This window comes from Aphelocoma coerulescens, chromosome 3, assembly GCF_041296385.1.
Source record: "Aphelocoma coerulescens isolate FSJ_1873_10779 chromosome 3, UR_Acoe_1.0, whole genome shotgun sequence".
Lineage (NCBI taxonomy): Eukaryota > Metazoa > Chordata > Aves > Passeriformes > Corvidae > Aphelocoma > Aphelocoma coerulescens.
The window spans coordinates 75,789,067-75,812,238 of NC_091016.1; the positions used below are offsets into that span (position 1 = coordinate 75,789,067).

The following is a 23,172-nucleotide window of genomic DNA, read 5'->3' on the forward strand; positions in this document are numbered from 1 at the left end:
CATCATTATTATTATCATCATCAGGTTTTTATTGTGCCTGGTTGATGATTTGGGAATGCTTTCATGTGGAAATAATGATGTTGCCTTTTTTAACCAAGGTATTGTCTCAGGAACAATGAGAAAACATTTGCAGTCTTTCAGGACATAAAGGGAGATTACAAGAAAGATGAAAAAGGACTTTTAAGCAAGTCTTGTAGTGCCGGGATAAGAGGCAATGACTTAAAAGTGAGAGAGAGTAGATTTACATTGTATATAAGGAAGATATTTTTTATGTTGAGGGTAGTGAGGTACTGAAACAGAGAAGCTGTGGATGCCCTATCCCTGAAAATGGTCAAGGCCAGGTTGAACAGAGCTTTGAGCAACCTGGTCTAGTGCAAAGTGTCCCTGACCATGGCAGGAGGTTTGGAACTAGATGATCTTTAATGGTCCTTCTCAGCTCAAACCATTCTATATGTCTAAGAATCTGCTGCCCTTTTTCAACTGCTTAGACGAATGTGAAAGAATTCTGCAGCCAGATAAGTACATTTATTCTACAGATTTAGAAGAAGCAGCATCTGCATTTCAATGTATTAGAGGAAGGATTTTAACAATTTGGATATTAGATGCCAGGAAAAATATGATTTTTTGTGTCACTAGGAGTGACACTGAAACAGAGCTTTTCCAGTGGGTGAATGAAATTTACATAAAGGAATTGATGTGTGAAAAGAAGGAAACCATTCTAATTTAAAACCAAACCAAACCAAACAAAAAAACCCAAACCAAAGCAACAGATGAAAAAGCACTATATGCATTGGCCTCAAACTCCTTAAGTTCTTTTTTTCTTGCTGCCCCTCTGGATTACTTATAAATTATATAAAACCTTTTTTTCTGCTGAAAGAAGGGGAATCCTTAGAACAATGTGTAGTACAAGGCTTTATGCTTATTCCTTCAGAATTTAGAGTGGCCCCATGTAACAGAAAAGACTGGTACATATCCCTATCTTTTAAACATGGAAATATTTAAGTATACTTCTAGGAAAATACTAACTTTTTTTTCTTTTTTCAAATAAAATTTCCTTGCTTTTCTATGAAATCATTAAATTTCTGTCTGGCAGTGTGGCAATAACCATTTCATCTCTGTAGATCATGATGGAAGTACCAGAAAATTGCAGAAAATTGAATGCCTGAAGATCTACTGGAGAAAATATCTAAAAATCTCTGGCAACAAGTAAAAGAAAAAGCTGAAAAAATCACCTAGCTAATGTATTTTTTACTCTGTTCTTGGTTGATTCTAGTAAATTTTTGCTGTCTTTTGAATAGCTGCTGACATAACTTGTTTCTTCTTCCAGTTAGTGGAGGTCATGATAGTTGTTCTATCACTCTCAGCTTTAGAGACTGGGTAATTGCAAAGAGATTTAATACCAAACTTAAGATCAGCTGTGGGTTTATGTGCTGGTAGCTGTTTCATATTGTATTTCTAAAAAATGTGTATAAGCAGAATGTTTGTGAGAGTAACTGCAGATTAGTGGGTTTATCCATCCTTGAGGTATGTCTTCAAAGACAATTTCTTGTCAGGGAACAGAAATTACTTACAGCAAAATTTTCTTTCCTATTTTCTTTTTAGTCAAAGTCAGTAATGCAGTATTTTTACATATGTAAGCTGTCCTTAACCAACAGTGCACAATATTCTGTAGGAAGTGTGTAGACTGTTATGTTACTCTACAAAATTAGAACAGTGAACTTCTCAATAGTAAGAATTCCCAATAGTTTTTATGTGTGAAACTTTTTTCTTTTTTTTCTTTTTTTTTTTCTTTTTTTCTTTTTTTTCTTTTTTTCTTTTTTTTTCCTCAGTCTTTGAATCTGAAGGTTGAAGTCAGCTTCCAGAGTGACTCATGGATTTGCTGTTTTGGGTTCTTTTCCTTATCTGAAAGGAATTTTTATGAGTGTCACCTGTTCTGCCTGTACTCTCTTTGCAGGTGTATGTTTACTTTTATAACACAATCAGTTAAATCTTGTTAGGTGAACTGAAATAATTTAAGATCTGAAGAGAAAACCAAAGTAAATTAAAAAGTCCAGAATAAGGGTGACAATGACAACCTTGAATCAATAAGCATCAAACCTGGACTGAGCTAGCTAAGGCATAAAACCTATCTACCTCCCGGAATCTTGTTCCTTGCCTGCAGAGCTCCTCCTTCCTCCTACAGAGCTGGGTAAGGAGCTCCTAACAGCTTATCTCCTGTACAAACATAAGGAGATTTAGGTTCTCAGAAACAGAGTTCCCCAAGACCTGCTGTCTGAGCTCAGGACTGCCTACAGTAGTTTGTCCTAAGAGGAGCCTCAAATCCTCCAGAGATGCCAAACTTGTGTGTACAGTTCGGCATCTATGGATACCTATACTTCCCAGGCACTACTGAGTGTGTCACTATCGCAGAACTACGTGATAGATGATGTTGGAAGGGACATCTGGAACTCCTCCAGTCCAATCCCAAAGTAACTTTCTCTGTGTCAGATAACTGATTATTCAGGGAGAAGCTTTGTACTTGCTCAGATATGTGGTTTCAAGACAGTGACAACATGAAGATTTATGAAATCGGGGAAGTGAAGACCTAGAAGGTGTGCCCTTCTAGGTCCTGTCAGCCAGCACATTTGGGAGACATGGACTTGATTTTCTTCTCTATCTGAAGAGTCTTAAATCCATGTTTTCCAAAAGTGTTCTCATTAAAGTATGCTGAGGGAGGAAAGCAAATTAATTCTCTCTTCTTTTTATGCTGGTCTTTGCATAGAGTTGAACATATGGGTGAGTATTTTCACGATATGTTTAATTTCCCTTAATTTTCATTCCATTAAAATTTGGGTCCACCTGACTTTCAGTCCCTGCTTCCAAAACCTATTTTCATTTCTTTTATTCAAATTACTGTTTAATATTACCAGTTCTGTTTTACCTCCAAAATTACTGAAGAGAAATTATTTTTAAGGGAATTTATGTGGGACAAGCAGTGTAAGAGTTAAAAAATCACTAAGTGCTATTTGCAAAAGTGATTTAATGAGAATAAGCACAGGGTCACCAAGATGGCTATCTCAATTTATGTGGTTATCTGTCCCTTTAACAGCCTGTATTCAAAACCAACACTCTCAGATCCTCCACATTTGATACCCTTGGAGATGTCTAAAAACTGTAACCACTAACATTTTAAAATTCTTATCAACCTAACTTTAATTTGAACTGTGTTCTTTATTAATAATGCTGAAATGCTTGGCACCAACTTCACACCTGCTTGCCATTGGCATTTTTGTGTGAGATGATCTCCAGCCCGACTTTCTTGCTGATAGGCATTTCCAAAACATGCCAAATATACTAGGCAATACAAGCCCAGGAATTTCTGAATATGCTGAGTTTCTTAGGAGGGTTCTTACTGCTCAGGCAAGAAGGACTTTCTCAAACAAATTGTCAATGACATTCCCATAAGTAGGGGACACTGGGAGAAGAAAGATTTGAGCCCCCTCCTTTATGTAGCAAAGATCTCACTCTAGTGTTGTGAGCAGTCACAGGCAGAAGGACCCCTGGCCTTCAGCCTCTCAGGAGAAAGCCCAAATACCTAAGCTAGAGGTTTTCTTTCCCTCTGGGTGACCCTTTCACTACAAGCTGGGACCAAATATTTGCATTGTCAACAGATGAATGACATTTTTGCTCTCTTGTTTTTCAATTAAGAGAGGAGGAGATGGAACAAAGGAGAGAAATAAAAGCTGGTGAAAAATTCTGAAAATGTCATCTCAATTAGCTCATTCCTACCATGCTGGCTTTTATGAAATTGTCCTGCATCCGGCATATGCAGCTGACTCTCTTGGCTGGGTGGGATAAGATCAGCATTGCTTGATTATTTAAAAAAAAACAAACAAACAGGTAATTTACAAGTAAATTCAATTTTGGAATGGCAAAAACATTTTATGTCTACATCAGAAAATTCAAATCCCCTTGATTTTTTGCATCAAAATTGTATTGACTTGAAATTTCGTCTAAGTATATTCAAATACCAGAGAAAAACGAGGTGAAACAAACATATCTGATCTGAACTAAAAAAAATATAGGTATTAGCTCAAATGTAGGCCCTTTCACAACTATGTTTTAATTTCTTATATCCTTTTTCTAGGATAAACAGCAGAGATGCACTGAATATGCACAACATGGACTATTGACTGAAACCCTTTTCGTAAAACAAATTGCTGTCAGATGTCCTTGACAGTCCGGGGAGGAGGTTGAAGGCACTGCCATGCCCCAGCATCTCAGTTTTCCACCAGAAGTGATCCAACAAGGTTATGTGCATCAGGGGAAATTCAACTTTCAAGGAACATCAGGAGGCACATTACAACACTGTGACCTGATAAAGAAAAACAGGATTTGTCCTTCCCATCCTGCAGCTCAGCTGACACCCTCTAGAGGACAAACCCAATGAACTTGAAAACTGAGTTAGTTTGTTTCTCAGGAATTAATGTGAACTGTTGGCTTCTATCCAAATTCCATTTCACTGTTGATGTATTTTTAATTTTTATCTTTGTTTATTTTTTATAACAGACCACGAATCAAACAAATGGATATTTGTCTTCCCATTCTTTAATTTTAATATTTAATATATAGGTCCCAATAAATAGAAGAATTTTTTAAAGATACTTGAAATTAAGTAGTGAAATACCTGCTTCTTTTGTTTTTTTCCCCACTGTTTAAACTTCCTTAAAAGAAATATAGTAAATCAGAATCACTGGATTTAACACTGTGGTTCTATTGATCAAGAAAGCTGTCAATCTTAACCAATATTTAATCTTCTTAATGCAAATGATGGGATTTTATTTGCATGTTGCTGACTTCTTCAAAAAGGACAATTTCCATTGTGTCAGGGTAAGTCCTGTCTCAGTGGGGGGGAGTTACCCTACTCCTTTGAATAACGGTGAGAATATCCAAATTTTTCCTTTCTTCCCTTAGCTATTGTGCATGCCTGGCAGAGGATTTTGCTATCTGTTCTATGTTGGTTTGGAAACAGCACAATTAAAACCAGTTTAAAATAGAAAGTAATGAAAAATGTCTTTCTCCTTTAATAGTATCTGACTGAATGGGCTTCAGAGAAAAGATATTCCTGTTGGAACTTAAGCTATTATCTTCTCCATGAGAAACAACAGCTAGCACAAAGAAGTTCAGCCAAAATGTTGGTCTTTGTTTCATGTACAGTGTATCTCTCTTTGCTGGACCAAGCAACTGAGAGCTGCAAAAATTCCTTCTTCACAAAAGCCGTAACCTGTCCAGGTCTAGAGGCTGCAAAGACAGGAGGAGCAGGTGGTCCATTTACAGGTGTCCACTGCTGTGAGGGTACACTCTGTTGGTCTCATACTGAAGTCCCCCAGCTTCTCTTGTACATTTTGAATTGTGGGTCCTTTCAACACTTTGCCAAAAATTTATTAGGCATAAATTTACAGGAAGCCACCTGAAGAATTAGTGCTGAGGTCTTGACAGGGCCATCCTCCAAACACCACCAATTCTGGTGCTTCTCAGAGTCCAAGTGGAAGAAGTAACCATTTTTGCATTGCAACAGGTAACTTTGGGGCTCACAGCGATATTAACAGGACCTCTTTGTCTCCCACAAGATCCTCCAGTCTCTTACAGTTCCCCTGTGGCTCTCACAGTGGCTTTGGGATTGTTAGGTCCTGTTTACCATCTTTGCACAGTTCACTAAAGGCAGCTTTCAGGAGATGATGGTACTTCAAGAAATTCCCCTGACTCTTATGCTTGCAGATACCTGCCAGGAAATACTCCTATGCTGAACAAATGTGAAAGTCTAGCGTTATGTCCATGATATGTCACTAAATTTGAAACAAGGAACACTTTGTACTATACAGTTATTTCTATTGCATCTAAGTGCCAAAGAAAAAGGATATTTGCAAACAGTTGAAGTAAATTCTGCAATACTAGGTTAGGCTGAGGTATCTCAGTAAGACTGCTATGTACTTCTCATCACTAGTAGTAATTATGAGATATAGGTCTTGAAAACAAACAAAACCAATAAACCCACTTTCTTTTGAAAATGCGCTGTGACATAAAATCTGTTTAGTTGACTTGAAAGTACACCTCTTTTTATGGTGTTTTTATAAATAACATGAAATTATGCACCAATTATATGTGATGTTTATTTTGTCAACTTCCACTTTCCAAAGTGACCAAGTAAGGATTTTTTATTTGTAGGTAAAATCCTCTTCCATAGAAATCAATAGGTTTTTAAAGACTGGCCAGAGTAAAGTTCCTTTTCTGCTTCTAATCATAAATTGAAGTTTCAAATGATCGGTACTGTATTTCCATTGAGTCCTTATTACAACACTTAGTGTTAAACCCTTAGAAGTTACATTTTATACTAATACTTCTCGTGACTTGCTTAAGGAAATGTCTAGCTCCAATCTTATGCTTTAGTTACATCTAAGCATACACAAGTTTTATATACAGAATTATATGCAAGGTAAAGGAAACACTAGAGTGTGTGGAACCAGGTTTCAGGGTGCATTGCATGGCTGGCAAGGAATGAGTACATGAATATTTGCAGGCCAGCATCTGACTACAGTTAATGCTGTTACAAGTCAAGAGGAAAACCTTTGGAATAGTTGGAATTTTTGTGAGTCAGCGCAGAAGCTGAATAAATTGGTATCAACATCTGCCCATAAATATATGTGGTCAGATACATTAAAGAAAAGACAGGATGATGTTTACTACTTGCACTGACCCAGCAGAGAGAATGTCACATGGAATGAAAGAAGGCAGATGAAAGAAACACAAGCTGTTATATTATAATAAAGAAGCCAAATGTTTGCTTAACTAGGAATTAGTATTTGCACTTGCAAGTATTTTGTCTGTTGCATTTGCATTTACAAGAAATATCTTGGTTTGAATGGATACTCTTACTACAAAGAGACTATTGAGAAAACAAGCAAAAATGTAATAATTTGAATAATTCATATGGTATGCATTATGCTTCTCAGAAAGAATACCTAACAGACATCCCATTTCTTATTTTGTTTGCCAGTAAATAAAGCTCGGTTCAAATTTTCTATGTAAAACCTAGATTTTATACAATCACAGACAATAAATATTATGACTGAACCTGTTCTTTTGGGAGTGTTTTGGCATACTGCCAAAAGAAGCAAAATCTGAAAAAGCCATTATAAGAAAACAGAGAAATAAACCAATGTTGGAAACAGAGCGGGGTTATTGTCAGATATTGTCATCTCCCTGACATGAATTGGTATTGTTTACTAGTATAAGTTGTGTTTCTGTCCTAGGGATTTGATGTTTAAGGTTCGGGTTTATGAAAGCTGAGAATGCAGCTTCTGCTTCTCTTTTCCCCCAGCTCCTTTCTGGCACAGTATCTGATTCCTGTGAATCTGATGGGAGCAGTGGCGGTGAGAACAGCCACTTCCCATTCCTCCCACAGCACGGGAGCTGCTGTTTGTGTGCTGGTGTCCTCAGTCAGAGGGGGAAGAAAGCAAAAACTAGGACTAATGTTATTGTTTCCCACTGTTCTGTGCTTATCTCATTAACCAGCAGCAGACTTGGCCTGGTTCATAAATACAGAACTTGATCCAAAGCCCACTGAAGTCCTGAGGACATGTGCCTCAGAACCATGAATACTAACTAATCCAAACAATTTTTATACAAGGATTTTAAAACATATAGAGGCGGGTTGAGAGAAAAGCAGTCTTTTGGTAGCTTGGGGCTGGGATTTTTGAACCAGAGTCTGATATAAAGGACACTGTGACAGGGGGTCTTTTATATTTTAGCATTCTTCAGACCAGACTCTTAAAACATTGTCACAGCAGTATCGCTATTCCCATATTACGATTGCTTCTTTGCACCCTGCACTCAGTTGTAAGGTATTCAAAACAAGCCAAAATTTATACCAAAATATTTGCCACGTTTCAGATAAGATATCATAAACTTTGAACACAGCATAAGAGATTTAATGTCCAGCATTTCCTTTTAAACTCATTTATGTTTCTCCCTCCCTCTCCACTCTCACACCCCTGCACCCTCACGTTTTATGTGACAGCACTGCTTTAGTACCTTCAATAAAATAGCCTTGGCCAGTGAGGCAAATACAAGCACCTTAGAGGCGTGACCAACTTTTGAGCGCAGCCTTTGTCCTTCACTGCTCTTTACAGATGACACAGAAGCCCTTGTTGGTGCTGCAGCTTGATTGACTCAAAGCGGGGAGTGAGTGAGGAAAACAGAAACATGGCATTTGTTATCTTTTTGATCCCCTGCTTTGTGATCAGCACCGACATCGCTTTCTCCTGCCAGAATGCTGACGATTTCGTGGGCGCCAGTGCTCCAGGGGACATCATTATTGGAGGTTTGTTTGCAGTTCATAGCGAAATGCTGCATCCAGAAGAAGATCCCATCAAGCCAGTAATTCAGAATTGTGCTGGGTGAGTAATAACACATATGGCAAAGAAGAGAGTGATGACACTGCGCATGTAGCTCTTCTATTAAGGTCAACAAGTTCTGGTTCTCTTGCTTTGCTTACTCTTAAAAAATTCCTTGGACATCACATAAATTTCATGTAAATTAATACAAAGTATGGCAAAGTTACAATTAAAAATAGTGTGGCTGACTGAGGAAGGGAATGCGAATTTTATCCTATTTCAATCTTCACAGATAATCAAATGGCCTTGAAGGTTTCTGCTATCACCTGATTACCATGGAAGTGCTAATTTGCTATAGGTCTGAATGACTCTGCTGGGCAGCTATTCATTATTTGTTATGAAGCTGAACCTACATGATTTGAACACAGGCTGACTATTCCATTTTACCTAAGCCTGTTACAGTGCGGATACTGCAACATGCGTATCAAACAAGGAGGCCTGTGGAAAAGAAATATCTATGGACAGATTCTTACTAGATGTTTCAGAGATGTTTATTTCCCCAGCCGCATGGCCGGGCTCTGCTGAGGAACTGAGGCAATCCCGGGACCCGAGGGTCCTTGCCCGCTCAGGGGAACACAAACCAACCAATGGGGAATGAGGCTGACCAGGGGCAGGGAAACCCCGTGTCTCCCCCCCTGGGCCCCTCTCCCAGGGCTACATGGCAGGGGGAGGGACCCCGACATTTCACCTGTTTATTTTTAACAAAAGAGATTTAAAACTTAACATTGAAAACACTTGGATAAACATGAGATAACAAGGACAGTTTCAAAACAAAACAAGCCACTCTCCTGAGTCTTTAAATGTCCAAACAGATTTTCTGGAACATCTTAAGGCTGACAGAAGGGAGACAAGGACTCTCCAGACATGCTTTGTGGGGAAACTGAGGCAGGAGAGGGTTTCTTCCATTTGTACCTGTTGGAACTCTAAACAACAATAGTTAATTTCTTCCCTCCCCCTCTTCATCCCCCACTTGGCATTGGAAAGGGATTTTTGGGGAAACAAATGGCAAAGGCATGGTTTTGTGAGGGAAACCATGGGTGAAAAAACCGATTGGGAATACACTGGGGGTAATAGGATATAGGATAAAAAGGAAAGGTGGGATTAGGAAAGGGAGACTGTAGGGGGGCTTATAATGGAAATATTGTCTAACATGACTATGATTTTTAGCATATATACTGCCTTTTACAGAAACACCATCAGGCCCAGTGACCTCTGCTGCTTGTAACCCTTTTCTACCTTGCACAATTTTTAATTCCACCACCTCTCCATCTTCCAAGCTTGGGATGCATTTTTCAGGGTTATTCTTTTTAATAGCAGTTCTATGAATTAATATGTCTTCTTGGTTGTCACATCTTGTTATAAAGCCATAAGTTTGTTTAACATTATACCATTTACTATTCCTAAAACCTTAGCTACGGTGATTTTTTCCTTTTTCCCAGTGGCTGCTGTTTTCTGTCTCGCTGTGTTTTTACTTTCTCTTTCGTTTTCACTCACTCCCATGTTGGAATTGCCAGGGTTGTCAGTGCTGCTGGGGCTGCCGGGGCTGCTGGTGCCTGCGTGCTCTTCCCGGGGTCACATTCGGGGCCACGCAAGCTGGGCCGGGCTGCGCCGCACCGCTCAGCTCCCTGCACGCTGCCGCCTCTGCTCTCAGCTGTGCTGCTGCTGCCAGGTGCCGCACCCACATCTCGGCCGGGCCCCCGAGCAATGACCCCCCGGTGCCCTGCTCCAGCACGCGTTTTAGCTGGGCACGGCTCCGCTCCACCGCCACCACCGCCAGCCGCCACCCGCGCGCTGCCCCTCTCTGTCGGGCATTCACGGGGCTCGCTCCACCATGCGCTGCATAGGGCCAGGTGGGCACCGCTCCCGCCGCACCTCGCTCCGCTGCCGACACTGCAGCTCACATCACTCCGCCTGCGCGTAGGAACTGCCTCGCTGCTGCTCGCAGAGGGTTCGGTCCACGTGGCCTGAAGCAGTTTTAACTTCGCAAGGACACAGCTGACATTGTTCAACAGTCTTGGTAATTAAATAATATTCACAAAAATATTCTTCCATCGGCATATATTTGACTCAGAAATTAACTGTGTCCAAACTGTCTTCCAAAAGCCTTTGGTAAGAATCAGTAAGAAACGTAGAAAAAGTTCTTAAACAACCATGCCGGGAAGTGTTTCAGTTCCTTTTGAGCTTGAATTAAGCTAAAATTTACAAATCGTTGTTCAAGAATCTTTTCAAGTTTAAGATGAATGTCCATATGCGGCTCTGAGAGCCAAGAGTCTTTCCATGGTTCCTCCATAGTTTAGATATGGAATAGCAAAACAAAAACAAGGAGAGAAATCCAGAGTTTACTCACAAATCAGTCGCTGTCCTTAGGGATCAGGGATCATTCTGCCCGCAATCCTCTACCATTTGTTACAGTAGGGAAACTGCAGCTTAAGCCCATACTGAAGTCTGCCTCCCATCTCTCAGGCAGCTCAGCTATAGTCTATGATAGTACCATGCTGATGACATTGTAGTTCTTTTTCAAATAACTATTACACTTGGAATTATAATTGTGGCTTTATGTTATAGGATAGCCTACATATAAACACTTCGTCATGCATGCATTCTGTGCATCAGAATATTTATTCTGTTGGCTCCAAATCCTACTGTGCTTGAAACATCCATTTTTCTGGAATGCATAAAAAGGAAACCTGGTGAAGAATTTCATTTTGAGCACATAATAAACCTTTCCTAAGACCAGGAATTCCAAACATGCATTTTTAAAAATTGAAATACTTGTCTGAATCCACAAATTTTATTTGAATTTTACAACTTGATCCCACATCTGAATCTAATAATCAGCTAGGCATGCAGGTATCCATCTGGATTTATATCAAAATGTTAATTAAGTTGATAATTTTGTCTATCTCCCATTATTTTTCTATGGAGACATAAATTATCTTAGGTCCATCTGAAATTTAATTTAGTCCACAAGATTTTTAATCTTTAGAGAAGCTTGCCTGAGAGGAAGTTGGTTATATTGCAGACATTTCGTGCTAGCACAGTTCTGATTAATCATCTGTTATAACAATCACTGGAGATGAGGGGAAATAGCTGGGCTAACTTTATGAGGTCTGAAGAGTATTTTAGAAACACCAATGCAACCACTGGAGACCTTGATCTCTGAAATATTTTCTTCTATCTTAAATACTTAGTACTTCCTTTTCTTTGCTTCATGCTTTTAGTGAAAGTAAATACATTTTTTTTAAAGATTTTGCTTCACCCTTGCTTCCAACAAAGTTTTTCTAAAAAATACTGCCTATGTTTCCTGACAGTTTTGAAATTCAAGTTTTTCTTCAGACGCTTGCAATGATACACGCAATTGAAACCATCAACAACTCAACACTGTTATCCGGAGTTACTCTGGGCTATGAAATCTATGACACATGTGCAGAAGTTACAAAGGCCATGGCATCTGCTCTGAGATTTCTGTCTAAATTCAATTCTTCTGAGGATGCTGTGGAGTTCAAGTGTAACTACTCAGACTACATCCCGAGAGTCAAGGCAGTCACTGGAGCCAGCTACTCGGAAGTGTCGATGGCAGTGTCAAGGCTGTTGGCTTTGCAATTAATCCCACAGGTAGGTCTGAGGGAATTATTTTATTTTGGACAGAGGTTCAGATTTACCATGCTTAGAATAAAGGTTCTGATCACAGGAATTGCAAAAGCCACCTATTTACTACAGGGCAGGACTTGGTTTAACCTAAGGACAGCAGGACAGGTGGGCTTCAGCTCCAAGTGGAGGGCTTGATTCACTTGCCCAAACAAAGACAGTAAGGGATATTTTATATACCTGAGGCACATTTATCCAAGTGCTCTTTCAGAGTGATGCTGGGCTCTTGTCAGCCTGGCAGTGCCTTTTGTCAGTCCTGGTTACTCCAATGTACCTCAGATGACATTCAAGGACTTTATTCAGGCAGCGAAATTACAGCTGCTGTGTCCAGTCTGCCTGGTGGTGAATATGACAATACTCAAGCTAAAAAAAAAAAGAGACCAGGTCAGATCTGGCCAGAAATTCAGAAATTCTCTCCTGCCCAAGAGAAATTAAATGTTGGAGTCAGTTAAAACTATGGAGAGGGAAGTGAGGAAGATTGCTCTAAACCAAAGATTTACTCCCAATAGTCTTCAAACAATTGTAGACGTGAAAGAATACAACAGTTTAGATCCACATTGGTCCTTCCCAAAACATCCTTCTCTATTTCTGACCTCTCTAGGACTAGTACAGTCCCACACTTGTGTTTAGGCCCTTGCTTACGTTCCTACTTTCACTTTTGTAAAAGAGTTGGGGTCAAGGCAAGGACTAACAAGGAACAAGCAGATCCACTTCCACACACCATCTTGTCTTGCACTTTGGTTTTGGCAATAGATATAAATTAACCAAATACATGGAAAAGACATAAAATTTGAACTAAATATAACTGCTAACTGAATCTTCTCCTCTGCAATGGTAGGAAGTAATTCTGACCTCCAACGCCACCCCAGGAGCTGTAGTAAGTACGAAAACTAAAATGCCACACTTGAACATAATCAAAAGGCAAGTGACTAAAAAAATCTGCATTAGGTAATAGATGGAAAATGGGACCCAATAGATTTTTCTTACCAATAGCATCTGCAATGTTCTGACACAGTAAGATTTTGGTATCCCCTCCAGACAGGTGACTCTCATTTCAGAAAACTTAAATTTATTTTTTAAGAAATGTCAACGATATAGGGGAAAAAAGTTCCAACCAAAAAAAAAAAAAAAAAAGGATTAAAACTGGAGAGATTTAAATATCAAAGTTCTACTAATTTTTTTTAGCTACATTCACAAGAAAAATATAATAAATCTTTTGTATGAAAGAATTATATCATTCTGTATTTTTCTGTGAGGCTCTTCCAACAGATTTAATGATCCTTTTGAAATATAATAATTAAGTCTTAGACAGAAAATATATATATATATGGATGGACCATACTAACACACTCAGTGATAGGAAAATAGTGCAAAATATAAGAGCACTAGCAATTTGAATAGAGACTCAAAAAATAGCCAATGTTTTAAATATTGCTTTGAAAAGCATGCTGATGGTATTTGCACAGACTAAACCAAAATCTTTATACCATCATTACTGTCATATCCATTTTGAAAAGTTTTGTTCTCGACCTTTCACTGAATTATGCAGAAGACAGTGGAAAAAAAAGGTGTGACTGGTACTGGGCAAGAGTCTGCATCCCAAGAGCAGGGAGAAAGAACCTGCCCCCTTTGGCTGCAGCTTGTTGATGCTCACTTGCAGGAGGAGGGAGCCCGGGTCAGGTGGGAAGAAAGAGCAATCATGGCAGTTTTGGATCTCTTGGCATCCTTTGGAGGAGACCACATCTGTAACTGAATTGTTCGCTCTTCCTAGGTCAGTCCTGCATCATCAGCTGAAATCCTCAGTGACAAAATCAGGTTTCCTTCTTTCTTCAGGACTATCCCCAGTGATTTTCATCAGACAAGAGCAATGACCCGCTTGATCTGTGAATCTGGGTGGAACTGGATTGGAGTAATAGCCACTGATGATGACAATGGCCGGTTTGCTCTGGAGAGCTTTGGGGTCCAGGCTATGGCAAACAATGTTTGCATAGCTTTTAAAGAGATGCTGCCAGCCTACCTCTCTGACAGCACCTTTCACACCAAAGTTGATCATGCAATTGAGAAGATTGTCAAGGAAACAGGAGTAAATGTTATTGTTGTCTTTATGAGACAGTTCCATGTGCTTAAACTATTCAAAAAGGCAATTGAGAGGAATGTTAAAAAAGTCTGGATTGCAAGTGATAACTGGTCAGCTGCAGTCAAGATCAGTACTATTCCCAATATCAGACAGCTGGGAACCGTTGTGGGATTTGGATTTAAAAGTGGAGACATCTCCTCATTCCAAGAGTTTCTGAGAAACCTTCATGAAAAGCCCACTGAAAACAACAAGTTTTTACATGAATATATTATGCTTTTGTCAGTTTGTGCATACCTGGAATATCATGATTTTCAAAAGTGCATTGCAAACCAGTCCCAGGATGATCTACTGGAAAATGCTGGCAGTAAACCTCAGATCTGGAGAGATGATTTTTTGAATGCTAACATTGAACAGGGATTTATCCATAGTACTATACTTGCAGTATATGCTATAGCTCACGCCATTAAAGGGCAATGCAAAGACAGAGACTGCAAGGATCCCTCTGCCCTCGCTCCCTGGGAGGTATGATGCTAATTCCTTCAGGTCTCATTCTCTCTGCCTAACTTTCATCTCATTTTAGCTCCCATATTCCTGGAGATAAAAGCTTGGTCCTTTTACTAAATGGCTTTTTACCAGCTATTCAACTACTAGTAGTTGGTCGCATTGCTGTAAACCACTGTGGTACACATAATGAGTGCTCTTGAGAGATGGGGATACTGCAGGATAGGAGCATTCATCAAAGTTTCAGTTTTCCTCTCTCTTTCTCTCACCATTGTACCTGTTTTGTCTTAATTCAAGTATTTTCCTCTATAATGAGTCTCTACTTGAAAATGAAAATGCAATACATTGTTCCTCTGTCTGATCTTGACTTATATGTAAAGACATAATCTTTAAGATGGGTGAGGTACTCGTTATCACACTCTACTGGGTGGGAAGAGACGACAAAAAATCAGACAAGTAAACCTGACCTGACCTTTTACCCAAGAACCTGCTCAGGACTATTCACTTTTACACACTTTTACTCAGAGGATTAAACAAATGTTCATTTAAAAGTCAAACAACCTCTGAAGCACTCTGATTTGCTCTGACCTCTTATCGTAGGTCAGGGCAGGTCAAACCAAGATATGGGATTTGAAAAAAACCCAACCAACCAATAACCCAGTAACAATCAGACTCTTACATGAATTAGTAAACACTAATGGGACAAATTCAGGACTGCTTTATAGGAATGCAGCTTTGTGGAGCTACATTTACATCATTACTGAACTAAATCCCATACCATCCAAATTAAAACTCCTTTTAAGTTCTTGAGCACTCGTGAAGAGAACTGAAAGAGATAATTAATTCCCCTGTGATGTTTTCATAACATGTTTCTTCTACATGAAAATTCAACCCTCTAGGAAGTGAGATATATACGTACAGAAAACCTTAGGATCCAAATAATCTGTATCACACATGTCCGTATACAGGGAAACAATAGAGTGATTGGTGTTACAGACTTTGCAAAAGTAATAAACAGTTACACCAAAATGTTGCTAAATATTAGCCCCTTCTGTCTGAAGCTCAAGATGTATTCAAAAAGCTCTGGTGTTCTCATATTGTTAGAAGAATTGGAAAAGTGGAGAAGAGAAAAATTAAATGAATAGTCTGAGTATATAGAATTAAAAAATCCTGTTCAGTGCCACACAACTATGCAGCATCCAAATCAAATTGGTTAGAAACACACTGGTTCTTCATAAGTTATAGAAACACTGAAAAAATTACATTATATATGAAAAAATGGCATATTATATACATCAGATGTGTTACATGAATTTGACAAAGCCTATTGAGGTAGTATACCTGTCAGCACATTTGTTAAATGCTGTGAATATCACAAATGGACTCATGTAACAGCATGCTTTTCAAATGCAGTTGAACTCAGCCTTTCACCAAACATCGATTTTTTTCTTGTCAGTTAACTACTGTTGCTAAAAATCACTAGGCCTACAAAATAGTAAAGCTTTTGCTTCAATTAAGAACCATGGTAGCTAATGGGAGTCCTCCTATGATCTCCCCATGAACTGGGAGTGGGTGATATGTGCCTTAACCCATCCTTTTCTAGATTCACACAGATCTTTTTGGTCTGTCTGTTTGGAATGAGGGAAGCAGAAATTTTTCCCCTGTTGAACAGAAGGAATTGCAATATGAAGCTGGACAGTTGCCTTACCAAAGCATCCTTGGTTTGGTATTTCCTGTGACCTGTCGAATATTGCCGTTGTGCTGTTGATCTCCCCATCTGAGCAAATTGGCATATGTTGTTCATTGATTATTAAAAGTTCTGACTCTCACCTTGCCATACACAATTTCAGGCAGAGTCACAGCTGGGAACAGTGCTACATACTCCCAGATGTGCTGGGGGAATTCACTCTGGAAGCAAATGTTGCCCAGATTGACGCTGCTGACAGTAAAGTAACAATGGGAGCACAACCCAACCCTGTTCTTTACAAGAAGGGGTGTGCCAAAAGACTCTTAGATTTTGCAAGCAAAAATATTTTCTCTCCAAACATCATACCAAAATTTTCAAGGCTGGAAAAAAATACTATGAATATGATTTTATGAAATTATAATTTTTTTAATAATAGATTTTTAAGGCCAACAGAATTGTCTGTATAATGTAATTCTGTAAGCAAAATGAACTTGAATTTTAATATTTCTCTTAGTCCTAAAAGCATTTCTTTTAAATTCGGTATTATCATACATATGTTAAACTATTCAGTTTGTCACTATGTTATCATTCCTTACACTTATGTGCAGCTCCTAGAAGAACTTAAAAAAGTTGTAGTCATTGACGATGATAAGGAAGTCAAGTTTGACCCCAATGGAGATATGAGCACCAGTTATGATGTCCTTCTTTGGAAAGAAATTGATGGCCACATGGAAATCACCACTATGGCAGAATATGATGCAGAGAAAGGTGGCTTTATCTTTGAGGATGAAGAGAAAAAAAAAGATTTTCTGGCTTTAAAGGTAACTTTTACTTTGTTGACATAGCATGTGAAATTCGTTCCATATGATTTCTCCTTCCTGCAGGACTTGTGACTGAAGCATGTGTCAGCTAGAAATCTCTTGTGTGGTTTCATGTTCTCCTCTAAGAGCAAAAACTCCTTTCTGAGTTTATTCAACCCCTTTTATGCACCCCAAGATGCATGTTAGCCTGTGAGCAGGCTCAGTGATTTAAAATTTATTTATTTAGCCAGAACGCCCCTAGAAGGTTATGTCTGTCCTAAGGATGCTATTCCAGAATCTTACAAAGGGATTTTAAAATAAAAAATTATAGTGTATAAAAAGCCTTCACATACCATCTCTTTTTTTTTTTTTTTTTTACATGAAGATTCAGGTGTGTTGACTTTATTGTTTGAAAAATAAAAGAAAGTTTTGCTGTTTATTTGCTCCTGTTAAAGCTGGGGTCAGCAACATGAGTAGGTGGTGTGACCCGGAGCCCCAGCACGGGTGTAGACAGGACTAGTGGGTGGCCCTGGCCAGTTCCAGCTGGACAATCTGTCCTCTGTGCATGGGTGAAGGTCTGAGTTCATGGTGCAGCTCTGTGCTGCAAGGCATTCCCCACTAATGGGACAGGGAGAGGCTGCTTACTTGGTGAACATTAGGTGGACAGAATTCTAGTCTCCCCCTGTGAACTCAACTGAAGACAGAAGGAAATCTCAAACCATGTCCCTCTGCGGCACAAGGAAATGTCTCCACCTCCTTGTTAGCACAATCTTGGAAAGAGAGGAGATTGCAGTGTGCTTCAGGACAGATTGTTTGACAAAAAATTGTCTTTGGAAGGAGGACCTGATGTGAGACCTCAAGAGAAGGCCCCGATCACACAGACAGGAGTGGAGCTTCATGACTCAGGGATAAGCTGGCAAGGGTCAGGAATGTCAGAGCTGCGGTACAGAGCACCCTCCAAAGTGTCTCCCTCAGGCCAAGGCATCCTTCCTGGGCTCAAAGTGGCTGAGCAGCGTTTCAGGATCTCTTTTGTGAAGCAGTTCTCTCAAATTCCCCATCACATGCTTCTGTGCGTTCTTTGAAAATTACCCTCTGCAGTCTAAATACAGGTTCAAAGCTGAGTGAAAGACTTTGATCTAGATTTTAAAGGCACCTACAAATCCAGTGACTGGCATTCAGGTCCCAAAAATAAAATTATCAGGTAAATAATGCCCCATTCTATTACTCCTTGACTGTGTGGAGGAAATACAAGAAATATGGACCTTACAATGTCTTTTTTTCAACACCATTTTCAGATTTCCTTAAAATATGTATGATATTAAAAAAATACAAATTGCAAAAATTCTGGAGGTTTATATTAATGTTCCTTTGTAATTACCTGTGCCTGAGATGATGATCTCTTTTTTTTTTTCTCCCTCTGCACACTGCAGAAGGTTCAGTCAACATGCTCCCAGCACTGCAGGCCAGGCCAGGTGAAAAAGGTTACAGAAAGTCCACACACATGCTGCTATGAGTGTATTTACTGCCCAGAAAACCATTACAGCAACCAAACAGGTAAAGAATTGTGATCCAAATAGAGGTTCATTTATACATCAATGCAATTGTTTTGCTTGGATATAATTTGCCCTGACAACCTTGGGTTAAGTTTTGGAATAATTTAAATATTTAAATATGCTCAGTTTCCCATAAAACTTGGTATAAACACTTCTTAAAAGGCCAAGTTTAAAGCAATTAGATTGTCCAGCCAACCAGCATTACCCTTTGCTAGGATGGAAATTCTGGCTGATTTATCACTGAGATTGATTCTCATTTAATAGAGCCTGTCCTTCCTGTCTTTCCATAGTATACCCAGTCCAATAAGGAGCAATTTCTTGACTTTGAGGGTGGTGAGGCACTGGGACAGGTTGCCCAGAAAAGTTGTTGTGGATGCCCTGTTCTTAGAAGTGTTCAAGGCCAGGTTGGATGGAGCTTTGAGCAACCTGGTGTAGTGGAACGTGGCAGGCGAGTTGGAACGAGATGATCTTTGAAAGCCTCTCCCAGCCCAAACCATTATACAAACCCTTGAACCATTATGAAGTTCAAGGGTTATGTATTTTGCTTAGCAGCACATTTTGTGTCTTACCACAGAGTACCGTGTATTTTGATATAACTGTACAGTAATATTTTCTATTATCAAATCTGATGTATACTTTACCACTGGTTCATTTATATACATTCATATATATATATATTCATTCATATATATTCAATAGATATTCATTTTATATTTAAGCAAAAAATTTTAAGGGGAAAATTATATATGGAGGAGAGAGATGGAACTGAGAAAATTAAGGTAATGTACTTTTAATATCCTGAGAGCAGAAAGAAAGTAAATTTTATCTTCTCAATCAATTAATTGTGATATTTCTCCATATCAGAGGATAGGAACTGCAAAGCAAATGTCTGTTCTTGCTGTTGTATTTTAAAAGCTATCTGTAAAGAGAATGTTGGGGTGTTTTCTTCTTAAAATAGACAAACAAAAGAAAAATAGTTCAAATTTTTGAAAGAGAATTGTTTACTCTCGAGTCATTGTGCAGGTTTCAATTAAAGTTTGTCTGTCCAGAGCTCCAGCCAGGTCACATTTCACTGGTCAGTGATGAGCAAGACAGTTTTAGAACCCTGGTCATTTTGCCTCCTTGCCCCTGGCTGCAGGCAAGGCTCGCTCCCAGCTGGAAGGGAGCTCCAGGCATTTGTCCTTTGCTCGTTGTGCCACTGCCACCGCAGCCACCGCAGCCCTGCAGCTCCTCCGCCTGGACAGCGACAGCAGGAGTCAGAAGCAGTCAGACCCGTCTTTTCTCTTTAGCATCCCTTCCCACATTGCTCCTGTATCTCAAGTCCCTACAATCCACTTTGCAGTTTCTTAACTTTGGGTTTCTAAGATATCTTCCCTTTTTTTTCTGCTTCCAGATATGGATTACTGCTACCAATGTAACAACAAAACCTACTGGGCTCCCATCAACAGCACCACATGCTATAGAAAGACAATCTATTTCCTTGCCTGGACTGATTGGTTTGCCATCTTCCTCCTCCTCCTCTCTGCTTTTGGGGTTGTGGTGGTTTTGTCAATTTGTGTAATATTTACAAAAAACTTAGACACACCAGTTGTAAAGGCATCTGGTGGTCTGATTGTCTGCTATATTATTCTCTTCAGCCACTTCTTAATTTTTTTAAGCACTGTCTTCTTCATAGATGTACCTACAGATTTCAAATGTAAAACTAGGCAAGCACTCTTTGGCATAAGTTTTACACTCTGCATTTCATGTATTTTAATAAAGTCACTAAAAATTTTACTAGCTTTCAGCTTTGATCCCAAGCTTCAAAATTTCCTGAAATGCATGTATAAACCTATTCCTGCTGTGGTCACCTGCACTGGAATTCAAGTTATCATTTGCACCTTCTGGCTAATATTTAGGACACCTTTTGTAAATCAAAATTTCTCAATCCCAAAAGTAATAATTCTGGAATGCAATGAAGGGTCTATTGTAGCTTTTGGGATTATGTTGGGCTACATTGCTGCCTTAGCCTTTATATGCTTCATATTTGCCTTTAAAGGTAGGAAGTTGCCAGAGAATTACAATGAAGCTAAATTCATCACTTTTGGCATGCTAATTTACTTTATAGCATGGATTGTATTTATCCCTGTCTATGCAACTACATTTGGCAAATACTTGCCAGCAGTGGAAATCATTGTTGTTTTAATATCTAATTATGGAATCCTTTGCTGCACTTTTCTTCCAAAATGCTATATCATCATTTACAAGCAAGAAACAAACACAAAATCTGCATTTCTCAAAATGGTTTACACTTACTCTTCTAAGAGTGCAGGCAGTGTTGCTGTTAGTCAGGTTTCTTTAGATTCAAAATCTTCCAGCCTCCGAGCTACTGTCACAGACTCATGTAAAACTGAGAATGACTCTGAGAATGGAAACTGCCATTTCCAAGTGCCTGGGCAGCCACTAATAAAAGGCAAAGTTCTTCCTAAAAATGCTGCAGGGACTATGATCAGGAAAAGAGTCTCCAGTATATGACTGGCCAGTGTTAAAGTACCGGAAGTTAAAAAGCCATTTTAGGGAGCCATTTCTCTTTCAGATCTCTTTCCTTCTGGTATCCTCAAGGAGGGCAGGCCATGTGAAACACCTTTTCCTGTACTTAGGCAGTTATCCATTACCAGATCTGAAAGGCTTTACTGACTCAGAGAGTCCATCCCTTGCTCCTGCAAGCTCCCTGATGTGCAGTCCCCTTCAGCAGCTCCCTTCCTTCCCCATCCGGCCCACACAGGCTTGTGGGAACCTATTCTGCAACCTCCCTTCCTCAAGTGAGGCAGAAGCAACACAAAATTATTATTTCTCACAGCCATGTAAGTGGGGCCACATGAGTTTACCCACTTCTTTTGCCTCTTTGATGCCCAGTTATTTACGGAGCTCTTCTTCTCATCTGGCCTCATTTTACGGATCAAAGAGAACCTTGTCCCAGCCTTTGTTTGCTAAGATAAACAAGTCCAGTCCTTTAGTCTCCACTTTTAAGATAGGCTTTCCATTCTCCTGAACTTCCAAAAGTAACTCTTTTCATTTGGTATCAGCGAGTCTCTTTTTTTCCTCCCCAAAATTGCATGCCTTATTCCAGATGAGTGCTGTAGTAACCTTTAAGGTTCCTTGTGTTTATCAGCATGGTAATGAACTAGAGACAGATCTAAAAAAAATAGAGAATTATTCCGGAGCTCTGTAGCTATACATGTGGTCATCTGCCTCTTTTCCCCATACTCAGAAGAAACACACTGATTCCACTCATGCACCTTTTCTGATGCAAGAGGAGAGTGAGCCCCAGGTGTCCTCTTATTTGAGAGTGTAAAGTCAATGTGTAATGTCAAAACTTAAAATCACTAACTGATTCCTCTCATTAGCATAAATAATGTAATGACCAGTATCAGCATGACTGCATCCTAGAAAATTCAAGGGGTTTGATATATGCTTAAAAATTCTGTTTTTCAATAAGAATATGACAATGCATCATTACAGTATACAGAAATAGCACAAGGATGACCTGGCATGGTCTGCACTGAATGACTCTGCTCTGTAGAGAGTGTGTGCTCCATGAGCACAGCTGTGCTGTGCCTTCTGTATGAGAGCCAAAGGGCACATTCAGAGAAGGAGGAATGGTAGTGGTACTAAGGGAGCTTTCTCAGACAGACCTTAGGCAGCAGAGCTACATTGTCAATACAGGAAGAGGAAAATACTTTTCCATATTCCTAAAGCCCAGAACATAGAAACTTTGCTATTTTAAGTTCTGTGCCATATTACTGTAAAATAATACTAAAATCCTGGATATTGTGTATCTATGAAGATATTTTAAAGTCATTTGGAAGGCAAGAGTGCAATTCACATACAGATTTGTGTAATTACATATGTTCTGATGCTAATTGGAGGAATGAAGGGTTATGTGTATATATTTATATGTTGAATGTTGTTTATACTTCCATTGTTGCAAATACTTTTTTGCATATGAGGTTATGTATTATAAGGGTAAAATGCCTGCAATTTGACTGCCAGTGCAGCAAGAAGCCTTCCCCTAAAAGAGAGAAGCAAAGCTTACATTGCACAACTGTCAGCAATCAGCTGGTTAGAAAAGTTAATTTGGCTGGAATGTTGTACCTGTATTTGTTGTTTTCAAAAGTGTTGAGTGTAGCACGCCTTGAAGCTACACAGAAGGGAATGATTAAAGCCATATTGTTATTTAAAATTGAGTTTGCTTACTTAATTTCCTTACCTCTCCCCATGAGCTTCTGTTAGGCCTTGAACAACAGCGATACATGGACCTGTAAAGTGTTTCCACTGTAGAGCTCAGCCTGCTTCTTAGAAATATCCTTTAGATTGAAACCTGTGTGTGCTAGGGGATTTATCCTGCAGGACACTGAGGAGAGCGTCTTGATGAACAGGGCCTGGTGACAGCAGTGTGAAGGTCTCTACCGAGGTATCTCTGAGGAAAGACATC

General features: G+C 39.3%; 1 protein-coding gene across 3 annotated transcripts; it reads left to right on the forward strand.

The window, feature by feature from the left end:
* Window positions 1–8,131: 8,131 nt before the first annotated feature.
* Window positions 8,132–22,924, forward strand: GPRC6A (G protein-coupled receptor class C group 6 member A). Of its 3 annotated transcripts, XM_069010928.1 has the most exons (8): window positions 8,141–8,220; window positions 8,308–8,435; window positions 11,744–12,047; window positions 12,919–12,957; window positions 13,852–14,679; window positions 16,954–17,166; window positions 18,576–18,699; window positions 20,092–22,924. In XM_069010928.1, exons 2-8 carry the CDS (start codon window positions 8,383–8,385, stop codon window positions 21,210–21,212), a joined length of 2,682 nt encoding a protein of 893 aa, XP_068867029.1. In that variant the 5' UTR covers window positions 8,141–8,220; window positions 8,308–8,382; the 3' UTR covers window positions 21,213–22,924. The 3 variants fall into 3 exon arrangements, with proteins under 3 accessions (XP_068867027.1, XP_068867028.1, XP_068867029.1); XM_069010926.1 differs by having other exon boundaries at window positions 8,132–8,435; XM_069010927.1 differs by lacking the exon at window positions 12,919–12,957 and having other exon boundaries at window positions 8,132–8,435.
* Window positions 22,925–23,172: the final 248 nt, after the last annotated feature.

What these genes read in the sequence shown, in the direction of transcription:
- GPRC6A (XM_069010926.1), top strand. Translation starts at nt 8,242, where the DNA reads ATGGCATTTGTTATCTTTTTGATCCCCTGCTTTGTGATCAGCACCGAC. An exon ending in GTAATTCAGAATTGTGCTGG is followed by an intron (nt 8,436 to 11,743) that starts GTGAGTAATAAC and finishes GTTTCCTGACAG; the next exon opens with TTTTGAAATTCAAGTTTTTC. An exon ending in ACGCCACCCCAGGAGCTGTA is followed by an intron (nt 12,958 to 13,851) that starts GTAAGTACGAAA and finishes CGCTCTTCCTAG; the next exon opens with GTCAGTCCTGCATCATCAGC.